The sequence below is a fragment of the Astyanax mexicanus genome, chromosome 22 (assembly GCF_023375975.1).
Source record: "Astyanax mexicanus isolate ESR-SI-001 chromosome 22, AstMex3_surface, whole genome shotgun sequence".
NCBI lineage: Eukaryota > Metazoa > Chordata > Actinopteri > Characiformes > Acestrorhamphidae > Astyanax > Astyanax mexicanus.
Genome location: NC_064429.1, coordinates 8109594 through 8123649, shown reverse-complemented (window position 1 = coordinate 8123649; position 14056 = coordinate 8109594). Strand labels below are relative to the sequence as shown.

The window sequence follows — 14056 nt, the reverse complement described above, 5'->3', positions numbered from 1 at the left end:
GTATGATAAAGAAGCAAAAACAAATGAAATCTGTAAGACAGATTTCACAAAGTGTATATTATAACTTGTATAGCTTGTATAACATGTATAGTAACTTTTCTTATTTTGTCCTTTATTAGCCCTCTTATTCAGAGTTTGACGTGAGTGGGAACGTACTTGGCCTCATATTCAACCAAGGAATGATCTGGTAGAATGTATTTTACATTTTATAATTCATATATATGCAGAGTATATAGAGTTCTTTTTAAAATCACCAGATTTAGTGTATTTATATCTGTTTTTCTGTATAACTGCAGGATGGGAGCGTTTTATGCCCCCTGTCTGCCAGCTCTGAATCTCCTCCGGCTGCACGTGTCGATGTATCTGCAGTGCTGGGCCGTCATGTGCTGTAACGTCCCTCAGGAGCGAGTGTTTAAAGCCTCCGGCTCCAATAACTTCTACATGGCCATGCTGCTGGTCATCCTGTTCCTGTCCACGCTGCCCGCCATCTACACCATCGTCTCCATACCTCCATCCTTCGACTGCGGACCTTTCAGGTAATCAGGGATCATTCAAGGTTTGGAACAGTAAATATTACTTATGATTTTTATATTCGTAAGAATTTAGACTAAATAAAAATCATATTTTCAATCTTTATCACTTTTTTGCCATTTATTCTTCAATTTTATTATTTGTTTTGGCACAGATTTGATGGAATGATGGATCTTGAGCTGCAAACATATTGAATTGTTCATTGTGACATTCAGATTTTTTTAAATGATTAAAGCAACAATGTGGACAGATTAAGCTTTACCTCAGCTAATTATGTAGATATATACGATGATAAATATTGCAATAATAAGTGAAATTAATATTATTAATTATTGCTCAGACCCTTAAAAAAAATAAAGCAGTCTGATGGTTTTTATATCACTGATGTTTAAAGGTTACTTTCTTAGTTTTTTTATTTCCAATTTTCTTCTTTTTTTCCAACAATTAATATGGCCAATGGTACGTCCCTTCAGCTGCTATATAGCAGTATATCCCCCATCACTAGTGATGCCACAACACAAGAAAAAAAAAAACGTGCACACGCCTCCTCCGATAAACTTTTTGAACTGCTGCTGATGCAGCATTGTCGAGTAGCATCACAGTGGTAACACTCGGAGAAAAGCGCAGCGAATCGATTCTGATACATCGGCTCACAGACGCAGCCTTGTGCTGATCAACATCACCCTAGGAGTGATGAGGGGAAAGAGAGAGCCATCTACTGTACCCATCCAGAGAGAGCAAGGCAAAATGTGCTCTCTCAGGGCTCTGGCAGCTGATGGCAAGCTGCATGACTGGGATTCGAACCAGCAATCATAGATTATAGCCTTAGTCTGCTGGACCACCTGCAGCCCCAAAGGTTACCTTCTTAAAGGAGCAGACTTGGGTGGACAGGAAATTCTCTGACACATTTAAATAAAAAAAAAAGGTAACCATAGATTAATGGTTAAAATGTAAAATGTGTAAAATGAAATTGTTCAACTTAACCAAGCAGTATTGGGGACATGGCAATGCAGGGTGTGGTGAGAAAAGATAGGAAAATAGAAAATAATTGATTTATCACTATATGACCATCATCAGTCACTCCACACTAGACTCAGAAATACATGTAGGTTCACTAGAGGTTTGAATAGTAAATAAAATATTAATTATTCTATTCTAGTCAACGTTTTTATACTGAAGCTGAAGATGTTTTCTTCTGTGCCACTAGAGGGCGATAGAATGTAAGGCTAAATTATACCCCTTTCTGTTTCATTATAAACACCTGGCCACTTTATCAGAAACAGCTGCGATATACCTACTTATAGATACTGGGTTTTAATAAAATATTCTGTAGTAGTTGAAAAATCAACTCACGTTTTTTACTCTTTAAGTAAAATGTTTTAAAAAGTACTGGTTTCAAAAATACTTAAAGTATAAAAGTAAAAGTAATGTAAGGGGGAAAAAAACAATTAAATACAAAAGTTGTTAAAATATTAAAATGTTAATGTTGATAATATTATATGGGATGCACTAGACTGTTCCCTGTTGTTTCAACTGCATATATGCTGATTGTAAATGAATATATTATATTTAGTAGAATGTAAATATATATTAAAGTTAAAGTTTAGTTGGACTGGAGTTTATCTGGAGTTCTCTTGAGTCTCTGCACGGATCATCTTCATACTAGACTACATACGTCTGCTATGTTCTTGCTGGAGTGTGTGTGTATGTGTGTGTGTGCAGGTGTGATGGATCACAGTATAAACCAATAGGGAGTCAGAATGGTATATGTTTATACTTCTCTACATCCAATCACAATCAGATTCACTCTATCTGCATGGAGAGATTTATCTGGATAGAGGTTTTATTTATTGATACGAACGATAAGAAGACGGAATTAAATCCAGATGAAATGAGTAAATAAAAGTAACGAGACTGTTTTTAATAAAATGTAAGGAGTAGAGGTAAAAAGTAAAATAAAAAAGAATTACTCTAGTAAAGTATATAAGTTGAGTAATGAAGTATTTGTACTTAATTACTTGACACATCTGTACCTACTATTTAAAATGAATCTAAATAACATTTTTTTTTTTTTGTCTTTGCTGTTGTTTCAGTGGAAAAAGCCGAATGTTTGATGTGATTCAGGAGACGCTGGAGTCGGACTTCCCTGCCTGGTTTGGTAAAGTGTTCAGTTACGCCTCAAACCCGGGCCTGGTCCTGCCCTTCCTGCTCCTCATGGTGTGAGTACCAGTCTAGAGGAATCACGTAACTGTGAGAAATAACAGACAGTAGTGTACATTTTGTGTATTGTTTTTAAGTGTATTGTGTATATTGTTTAAACCAGGGGTGTCCAAACTACGGCCTGCGGGCCATTTGCGGCCTGTTTCCTTTTTTGGAGCAGCCCGCGAGGTATTTTAGAAATAGAATGAAATTTGGCCCGCTGTTAAGCAGGTTTTTATAATGTTTGAACGCTAGGTGTCAGAAACGGACCAAAGAGTCTAAAAGCAGAGAGAGTGCGCAGTTGTAGCGCAGAAAAACGGGCCAAAGAGTCTTAAAGCGGAGAGAGTGCTCAGTTGTAGCGAAGAAAAACGGGCCAAAGAGTCTAAAAGCGGAGAGGGTGCACAGTTGTAGCGCAGAAAAACAGGCCAAAGAGTCTAAAAGCGGAGAGAGTGTTCAGTTGTAGCGCAGAAAAACGGACCAAAGAGTCTAAAAGCGGAGAGGGTGCGCAGTTGTAGCGCAGAAAAACGGGCCAAAGAGTCTAAAAGCGGAGAGAGTGCTCAGTTGTAGCGCAGAAAAACGGGCCAAAGAGTCTAAAAGCGGAGAGAGTGCTCAGTTGTAGCGCAGAAAAACGTGCCAAAGAGTCTAAAAGCGGAGAGAGTGCTCAGTTCTAGCACAGAAAAACGGGCCAAAGAGTCTAAAAGTGGCAAGTGTTCAGTTGTAAAGTGGTATATTTCATTATTTGTTTTATTACAGAGTCTGTGGCCCGTGACTTCAAATATATTTCTCCTTCTGACCCCCCCCCCCCCCCCCCCCCCCAATAAAAAAAAGTTTGGACACCCCTGGTTTATACTGTAAAGCTATCTGTATGTCTTATTTTATATTATATTTAATTTTATTATTCTTCTTGTAAATATTGTTCTCTGCACATTGGTGAGAATCTGCACCCAAGTTTTTCACTCACATGTACACCTGTCCTCTGTGTTGTGACAATAAAAATCTTGATTCTTGAGTAGTGATAAATAAATAATAATAATGGTGAATAATGGTGTAATTTATGGTATAATGTGTTTTGTGCTTTTTCAGTCTGGCGATATATTACCTTCACTCCACCTCTAAAACATACAAACATGCCAACCTGGAGCTGAAAAAGAAGCTGCAGGCTGTAAGTGAAGAGCTGATCATTTTCATGTCTTTACCTCATTTATCCAGCAGAGGGCGGCATCACTTTAGTGTGTGCAGAATTAAACCCTAAAGAGCCCCTAAACCCTAATCCATATGTTTTCTATTTATATTTGAAATGTGTTCCTTTAAACTAATAAAACATATCAGTCTTGGTTAAAGCTTTATAAACATTTCATAACCTTTAAAAAAATCATTTTATTGTGGTAGTTTCTGTCTGCAGCGCCCTCTCAAGTTTTTACCAGAGGTGGAAAAAGTACTGAAAATTGTAATTAAGTAAAAGTACCTTTACTTTGCTAAAATTCTACTCAAGTAAAAGTAAAAGTACCCATCTAAAAATCTACTCGAGTAAAAGTAAAAAAGTACTCAATTTAAACATAGATACTTTGAATTATTTGATGTAAAAAAGTACAACAAATTATAAATTAAATCGTTTTTAAATAAACTATTATTCCACATAAAAATGTGGATCTTTCAGGCAGTATTTGTTCAGAACACCCCATAAAACATTTTCAAGAACAAGTGGTATAGGTTTCTATGATCCATTTTTTTCTTTACTGTTAAAAAGTTATGGTCATATTGGTGACTTTAAACTGTATTTTTACAGAGAGTTACAGTTCATTATTATTTTTTAATTTGCCATTGATTTGCTTTACCTGATATCTACATGTTTTCCTTTTTTTACATCGAAGCAGATTGTTTAATGTTTCCAATAAAAACTTAAGGAATTATTATGGAAAATACATGAAAATACATGAAAATATTATGAAATCATACAAAAAAAACTCTTGGTCGGCACATGCGCAGGGCCGTAAGGAAGCACATATCGCTGGGTAGCATAACTCCACAGAACACCGGTTCCCCCGGTTTTCTCTTGAGACCCTGTGTCCTCATATGGAGACATTATATTTCTGCTTCTCTGCACCGTGATATTTAAATTTTTTAAACATTGATCCTTTGGCCTCATATGGAGACACTGTTCATTCCATCTAGTGGTCACATGACAACATTACACTCAATTGTTTGAAAACAACATGGCGGGAATCCCAGTCAGAGGTTTCTACAGTTTCTACAAATTCTTATCTGATTTTATGTTTGAAACTAGTTTATTTACTTACTGTAGGATTTTTTTTCCTTCTGATCCCAAATGGCAAAGATACATTTTTCAAATGTTAAATGTTCAAATGTGTTCTTTGCAAAAACAATAAATATTAAACACGCACACCTAGCAAAAGTCTGCGTCTCTTAAGGTTAAGGAATTAAGGAATAAACATCTACTTATGTGTACTGTACTGTATTTTAAAGAAATATATTATCTTTATGTAACACTGTTTTCTATGCTGTGTTTTCTTATAAACAGCAAAGTGAGGAGAATAAGAAGAAAAATAAACTGGCAGCGCAGAAAGCAGCTAATGATTTGGAGCAGGCTAAGATCATGGCTGCTGCTGAACAGCAGGAGAAAGAGGAGAAACAGACCAATAACAATGCTTCCCGAAGAGGTGAGGAACGCGTGATAGCAATAGCATTCTAATGCTAAGCAGAGTAAACTTTTGATTTTCTGATTTTTGTATTTCCTTTCTTAGTTCTTTCGACTGGTTTTTCCTAGTTTTCTAGAGTAACTATGTGGCTAAAGAAAAGATTTTTACAGTATTTCGGAGGGTAAAACTGTGTCTTTAGCTACAAAATACATATACCTGATGCAAGGCTGCGTAATGGAATCCAAATTTGAAGCATTTAGCAAGTGCAAACTATACTTTACATTACCCTTAGCTAGCTCACTCTACTTCATGTTAACCTGCTACCTTATTTACTTCATTCAACTTTACGCAACCTTGATCTAAATTCAGCGGTTGGACAATGAAACTGAAACACCAGTCATCATTTTAGTATGGGAGGTTTCATCATGTCTAAATTGGAGCAGCCTGGTGTTCAATCTTCATTAATTGCACATTGCACCAGTAAGAGCGTGAAGAGTGTGAAGGTTCAATTAGCAGGGTAAGAGCACAGTTCTGCTCTAAATACTGCAATGCACACAACATTATGAGTGACATACCAGAGTTCAAAAGAGGACAAATTGTTGGTGCACGTCTTGCTGGAGCATCTGTGACCAAGACAGCAGGTCTTTGTGATGTATCAAGAGCCACAGTATCCAGGGTAATGTCGGCATAACCACCAAGAGGAACTAACCACATCCAACAGGATTAACTGTGGACGCTGTAAGAGGAAGCTGTCTGAAAGGGATGTTCGGGTGCTAACCCGGATTGTATTCAAAAAACATAAAACCACGGCTGATCAAATCACGCAGAATTCAATGTGCACCTCAACTCTCCTGTTTCCACCAGAACTGTCCGTCACCACAATCAATTATTGTGCTCTAAAACCAGGTGTTTCAGTTTTATTGTCCAACCCCTGTAACTCTACCTTGCATTACCTCACTCTACAGTTTTTGTAGTGGGCTTTCATTTTTTTCTCTCCAGAATCCCTTTTAAATTACCGATGTCTCTTTCCTCTCTCTCTCTTCTGCAGAGAAAGACAGCAGACACAGTAGTACCGGTCACCCCGTGGTCCAGGGTTATCGTAATGGCCGAGGATCTGCCCTGTCTCACTCTCAAATCCCTCCATCCACCAGACCCCCTGCTCCCAGAGTGCACCACTACCAGCCGGGACCATTACCAGGACATCCCGGACAGCCAGCATCCAGGAAACAGGACAGCTCACTATCCAGTAGGAGCAGATGACCCTCATGAGCTGTTTACCAGGACATCAGAGGACAGTTAAGACACAATTAGCTTCCTGTGCCACTGGCTTCCAAATCTGATTCCAGAGAGTTACAGTGATAAAAGCGAAAAATCAAAACCTATATATATATATACCAAATGCTGTTAATCAGCAAAGAACATGTTAAGTAAAGTTAAATATTTGAGTTTTATACTGCCATTACGAGTAATAGAAACTTAAGTAAACCGGTTAACATCATGATAATTACAGATGTCAATTATTTGCTTGTTAAAAAGGACTCTCCATGAGGTTTGCTAAAACGTAGACAACATAGACATGTAAACATAGACTCCTACGCTATGCAGAGTCTATGTATATACTGTATGTCTGTCATTATCAGTAGAGTGATGGCGGTGCTCGGAGCTGAAGCTAGCGTTATGGGATGTAAACAGTGGTTTTTAATAAGCTTCTTCTGCATTTTTTTAGTCATTAATGCCTTTTTTTAAATGTCAGAGCCCTCCGGATTTTATCAATAGGTGTGGAGCTACTTTGAGCCTGGATAATGGTGTTAAACAGCGTCTTATTGGGGTTAAATATGCCCCGATATGGCTGATATGTAAACCACTGTTTACATCCCATAATGCTAGCTTTCAGCTCAGAGCACCGCCTTCACTGTACATGTACATAGACTCCACATAGCGTAGCAGCTGGTGCCAGGAGGCAGGCTATGCAGAGTCTATGTTTACATATCTATGTCATTATCAGTACAATGATGGTGGTGCTTGGAGCTGAAGCTAGCGTTATAGGATGTAAACAGTGTTTTTTTTTATTCTTCTTGTACACTTTTTAAGTTATTAATGCCTCGTTTTAAATATCAGGGCTCTCTGGATTCTAGCAAGGAGGTGTGGAGCTACTTTGAGCCTGGATAACCATGTAAAAAGCGATTTATTGGGGTAAAAAAATGCCCCGATATGGCTGTTGTACAGAGTGCTGGGCGAAAAGCACAAAATTACTAGATCTCAGAAAGCTGCTGGAGAGCAGAGGTGTGCTATTCCACAAAGATAAGTACTTTTTATCATGTTTTACAGCACCCAAAGTAAATTCTCCTTTCACATAAATGAGTATGTTTTATAGAGATAAACAGCAAATTCTATTGGACACTGGACCTCCAGGACCAGAGCTGAATAATTACACATTAATAACCACTAAAAGAAATTTCTTTGGAGAAAAAAAAGTAGTTTTTTTGAGACACAGCCATTCTGTATGCTTGATTTTGGCCATGCAGGTACCAGAAGCTTTAACAAAACAAAGTTTGCTAAAGTTTACCTAGTAACCCTATAGGAACCCACACCCACTGTTACACTGAACAGACTAAAGTAAAAGATTTGTTTGTTGTTTTTGTGGACGGACTATGCGGTGCCATGTGGAGCGGAGTTGGAGGAGTCCGCTGCCAGCCAGTATTATTTCACTAAACAGGAACACTTCATTATTTTTTCCGTTGATAAACTGAAACTCAATCTGAGCGGAGATAAACCGTGGACGCAGTACCGGTTTCGTCCTGTTGATGCTTTCCAGCCACGAACTATGAAGTCATGGGTTTGATCCCATCTGATGATATCCTTCCATCCCTCCATCCTGCCATTGTGCCCTTGAGCAAAGCACTTAACCTATTCATCTGTTCCAGGTCCCTGTGAATGGTATCGGGACACTGCTTAAAAAAAATTAAAATGTTGCTTTATTGATAAAACATCGGTACTGCTGCTGATCTGATTGTCTCAGTGGTGTTTATTTGCATGTTTTAGCAGGACCTGGATGTTCCACGGCTTAGTAACTCGAGACTGACTGGGTGCTTATCTTGGTGAAAGAGAAATGACCTCTCGAGTTACGCAATGTCTTAACTCATAGAGGGAAGACAGTAGTTGCAAACACCCAAATATTTGAAACTAAAAATGATTAAGATTAATGGGGTGCCCAAACTTTTTCATATGACTGTACACCACATAGTTGTCCTGTGGATAGATTCCCCCACCTGAGCTGTGGATCTCTGTGCTTCAGTGATAGGATGCAGCACCTGTGCAACAAGTCCAGTCTTGAAATTTCACTACTTACTACTAAATATTCCACAGCCAACTGTCAGTGATATTATAACACAGTGGAAAAGATTGAGAATGAAAGCAACTCAACTATGAAATGAAAGGCCTTGTAAAATGACATTGTGCAGAGGTCACCAACTTTCTGCGGAGTCATTACATCACTACACACCTCCAAACTTCATGTAGCTTCAGATTAACTCCAGAACAGAGTGTAGAGAAATTCATGGAATGGGTTTCCATGTCTGATGAGCTCCATCCAAGCCTTACATCTTTTTATGGATTGACAAATCAGGCTTATACATCTGGCAAATTCGATAAACGAGTCTGAGTTTGGCAGTTGCCAGGAGAATGCTATTTGTCTGACTGCATTGTGCCAAGTGTAAAGTTTGGTGGAGGGGGGATAATTATTATTATGATGTGGGGCTGTTTTTCAGGAGTTACGCTCACCCCCTTAGTTCCAGTGAAAGGAATTCTTAATGCTTTAGGATACGAGGCAATTTTGGACAATTTCACGCTCCTAACCTTGCGGAAACAGTTAAGGGACTGCCCCTCCCAATTCCAAAATAACAATATAGACATGAATGAGCAAGTTTGGTGTGGAAGAACCTGACTGTCCTGCACAGACTCCTGACCTCAAACAATTGCTTAAATAAAAAAATAAATAAAAAATCTTCTTTCTTAGGTAGTTTCTGATCGTATGAGAGGCTGTTTCTCTAGGTGGAGAAACATCTGTCAGACTGAAGAGTTTGGCTGCAAATCGAATGATTTCTCACTGAACTCTTCCCTTACCCCCTCACCTGTCAGCACCTTCAGCTCAGCAGTACGATGTGAGGCCATCGGTCCTTTTATCAGGCTGCTCCAATCAGGAAATGAAACCGTCTGTGACAGATTGAGGTCTTGGTTTACCACTTGGTTTGCCTCAGCGTCTCCGTATCGTAAGCCGGGTTTTCTCTGGGTGAACTCTCCATCAACTAAAACTAAAACTAAAACCAAACTTCTTGCTTCCAAACTGAGACCTTCAGTCAAGATCATCTTTTTTAGTACAGTTTACAGTTTCTTTTGAATGTCTGTTTTATTCCCATTTCATATCCACTGGTCAGCACGTATAGGGCAATGCTGCTCTGCTACAGCTGCAACAGTGCAATATATTGGTAGATGCAGTGTGCTTTGGCTACAGTACACAAGCATTACTTTTTATTTAATTTCATTTTATTTCATCTGCAGTGCATCGTAATCATTGGATTATCTTTTTTTTAAACTACAGGATCCCATGAATTTTCCCTTTGACACCAGTCTATTTTCTGTGCTTCTGTTCAACCAATTTACAGTGTTTCGTATACACTGTACATTGCCATTTTTTCCATTCATTTTAATTTCTACCAAACACTAATCTCAACCCTCATTCTTGTCCAACTGCCACCAAACTGCACAACTTCTGGGTAGGTTCTTTTACTCTAATTTACACTCATACTGATAAACATTTATCTGTTCACTATTGGTCCACTGATCCCTTGTTCCTCCAATTAATTTTTGCACATATGCTTAAACCTTAGAACAGGAGTGTCCAAACTTTTTTGTTGGGGGCCAGAAGGAGAAATATATTTGAAGTCACAGGCCACAGACTCTGTAATAAAACAAATAATGAAATATACCACTTTAAATAATGCATTTTTCCTGATTACTTTAATTTACACACCATTTTACTTGAGTTACTATCTTTATCTATCTTTGACAGTGTTGTGTAAACTAAGATTTTTTAAATTGATGTTTAATTTCATGATGTCTCTTAATATTAAACTCCTTAATTACGGCAAATTTTAGACTCTTTACCCGTTTTTTCTGCACTAGAAATGCGCACTCTCTCTGCTTTTAGACTCTTTGGCCCGATTTTCTGCGCTAAAAATGCACACCCTCTCCGCTTTTAGACTCTTTGTCCCGTTTTTCTGCGCTAGAAATTCGCACTCTCTCCACTTTTAGACTCTTTGTCCCGTTTTTCAGCGCTAGAAATGCGCACTCTCTCCGCTTTTAGACTCTTTGGCTCGTTTTTGTGCGCTAGAAATGTGCAGCCTCTCCGCTTTTAGACTCTTTTACCCCGTTTTTCTGCGCTAGAAATGCGCAGCCTCTCCACTTTTAGATTCTTTGGCTCATTTCGTAGCGTTCAAATTTTGAATCTCACTTTATAAAAACCTGCTTAACAGCGGGCTGACTTTCATTCTATTTCTAAAATACCTTGCGGGCCGCTCCAAAAAAGGAAACGGGCCGCAAATGGCCCGCGGGACGTAGTTTGGACACCCCTGGACTAGTAGCTCTCCAGCCCAGAGGGTTGTTGAACCCAATTGCAGAACGGTTGAATTCAAAGCAAGAAAAACCCAAGAAAAAAAGGAAAAAATAAATAAACACACCGCTCCTCACGTATGATCGAACCCAGGTCGTCAAGGTCACAGTCCAAAACACTACCGCTGCCCCGGCTAGTGAATTGGGACACGGCTGGGAAAATAGTCCCTTATAAGGAGATAGGGAACCCAAGAACAGGTGGAAAAACAAGAACGGGCGGAAACTAAAGTCACGCCGAGCGCGACAGAGAGAGAGAGATGGAAGAAATGTAAACAAAAGCTCACCAGAGAAGCATTTTATTATTATTTTTTTTTTCAATTTCGTTCATTATAGTCCAAACAACCTCCTTTTTATTAGCGACCCCTGCCTTGGAGTTTCTGTGTCCAGACAGCCCCCAAACTTCATATACTACAGAAGGGCAGGTTATTGAGCTCTAATTTACAGCCGTACTGACCTGCACTCGTCTACCTTTCATCCCTCTTTCCTCCCATTCCACTCCATTGAATTCTGTTATTTCGCCACACAAAAATTTCAATGTTGCTTTCATCTGACCAAAGTACTTTGTTTCACATTGTTAGCTGTGTCCCCAACATGGCTTCTGGAAAACTGCAAATGGGTCTTTTTATATATATATTTTTTTAATAATGGCTTTCTTCTTTCACCTCTTCCATAAAGACCACATTTGTGCAGTGTAAGACTTATAGTTGTCCTGTGGACAGATTCCCCCACCTGAGGTGGACCTGTGGATCTCTGCTTTTCATCCAGAGTCACTATGGCCGTCTTTGCTGCATTTCTGAAAGCTTGGGAAATGGCGTGTTCTTTGGACTTCATGATGCTGTTTACTCCCCAATATTCTCTTAACCATCCATGCAAGCCACTGTAGGTTGCAGGATGCAGCTGACCAAGGCATATCATACAAAAAAGGTAAAGCCACTGATTGCAGGATGCTATTAACATGTTTTTCCACATGACATGGACGCCTAGGTTTCAAATACATTTTCCATGCTGGTTCCTACCGTGGGCTGCCTTTTCAAATCTACTTTCGACTCTCCGGGTGTACTGTGTCCCACACTCAGATCCTTTTCCCCCTGCCAGAGATTTGCCAGCAAAGATATGAGGTTCACTAATTGTCCAGTGGGCCCCAGTAGTGCACTGTTTAGCATAGCATCGAGTAGCATTTAACATGGAGTGTCCATTAAGAGCCTAGAAAGCTTTGGTCATGGCGGCACTTCCGTCTTTTTAGGGTGGTTTAAATGTATGCACTGATACCTGGCTGCAGCTCTGCATCAACTTCATGCAATCTTGACATTTATTCATTGGAGGCTTGGCGCATGAGTTTCATTAACATTGCAGGCGCTCATGCAGAATGCATGAAGAGATTCCATTAACTATTAATCCAAGACATTTGAGATTTTTGTTCATCTGTTCATTTAAGTAAGCAGGGCTTCATTTGGAGCTGCCAGTCCTGCTGGATTCAGGTAGCAAGTGGATTCACATTCAGAAATGAACTCAGTAAAGCTACTGTGAGTGAGCTGTACTCTCTTTGATTTCTTAGCATAAAGAAGTTTCAATAAGCCCATTCAAAATCCAGTATTAAATCAGCATCATTCTGCTGAGGCTCAAGAATAAAATAAAATGATGTTTTGTTCAATAAAACCATGAAAAACATCACATTTTTGTGTGGTATTAGTTTACGCAGACTGTGTTTGTCTATTGTTGTGACGTAGATGAAGATCAGAAAGATCAGAACACATTTAATGACCAATTTATACAGAAATGCAAGTAATCCCAAATGGTTCACATACTTTTATTTTAATTTAATGCAGCTCATGCTAGCTTCTTCTCCGTCATGATAGTTCGGCTTCCTAAAATCTGCTGGACAGAGATACAGTTACTCTGAGGATAGAAATGAAGCTATATAACCTACAGCTCCCATGAAGACTCTTTGATGTAGATCATATTTATGCAGGTGTTGCTGCACAGTAGAACAGTGCATGAATACTCCAGAGTTTTTGGATTAAAGCAGCAAAAAGCAGCAGTTTTCTTTTTCTTTTCCAACAATCCAACAGACAGTTATCTAGGAGAATTTCCTTGGTCCTTCTGGCCTCAATCTGATTGGCTCTATTCCTGTTAACTAACAATTCTTAAATACTTCCATTTCTATTGTGTTATCATTTTTGTAAAGATATCTTAGGTGTGAATATATTTAAAGTCTAAGTAATTCTATACATTCAAAAAAACAGGCGCTTGGTAAAATTTTGACCAAAACATGATCAGTTCCAGGAAAATAACGAATTTTCAATTGAGCAGCCGTATGTCTTCTGGAGTAAAAGAGATCAGGTCATGTGTCTTTTTTTATGCATATTTTTTTTATTAATTTTGAACTTGGTACAACATTCATTCAACATGTTTTTTCTCTTTTACATCTTTCAAGTCTTTTAGTCTTCAAACAACTCCCCTCCCTCCACCCACGCCCAAACATGGAGCCATCAGTTACAAGAAAACAGAAAAACAATGATACTTAAAAATTATACGAAATCAAAGAAAATAAATTATTAAATAATAATAAGCATGAAAAAACAGTGGCATGTGTCTTTCTGATATAATTACTGTGTTATAAGACCTCAAAGAGAGAAAGAACTAACAAAAACTAAAAAGAAAACACCAAAATAGCCTAGGGTTCAAGGGGTTAAGGGATACTTCACTTGTTTGCTACACTTTGCTAATGGTTAGCAATTAGCCTCTACAGTTTTGGCTATGCTATGCTAGGCTAGCGGTCAGGCTTTTTGTTTATCTGTAACTGAACGTAGCCATGATTACAGTAGAAGCTGCAGTGAAAGGAGTTTTGGATGTAATTTTATATACCGATTGATTTATTAAGGAAGCGATAAAGATCTCCCCAGAGGTAAATCCTGACTCCAATTTACTCAAGTGCTTCCAGCTAACCTCAGAACGACTCGTTACCCGCCCGTTTCCTCAAGCATTCGCTAAAAGTGCTTCAT

General features: G+C 38.7%; 1 protein-coding gene across 1 annotated transcript in view; it reads left to right on the top strand.

Moving 5' to 3' along the window:
- The window catches only part of tmc1 (transmembrane channel-like 1), a 29931-nt gene extending 17316 nt beyond the window's left edge, over positions 1-12615 (top strand). Inside the window, exons 13-18 of the mRNA XM_049470843.1 lie at positions 120-187; positions 297-536; positions 2625-2750; positions 3814-3892; positions 5270-5408; positions 6436-12615. Coding sequence (XP_049326800.1) covers positions 120-187; positions 297-536; positions 2625-2750; positions 3814-3892; positions 5270-5408; positions 6436-6647 — 864 coding nt within the window. The 3' untranslated portion in view covers positions 6648-12615. The remainder of the gene's footprint in view (positions 1-119; positions 188-296; positions 537-2624; positions 2751-3813; positions 3893-5269; positions 5409-6435) is intronic.
- Positions 12616-14056: the final 1441 nt, after the last annotated feature.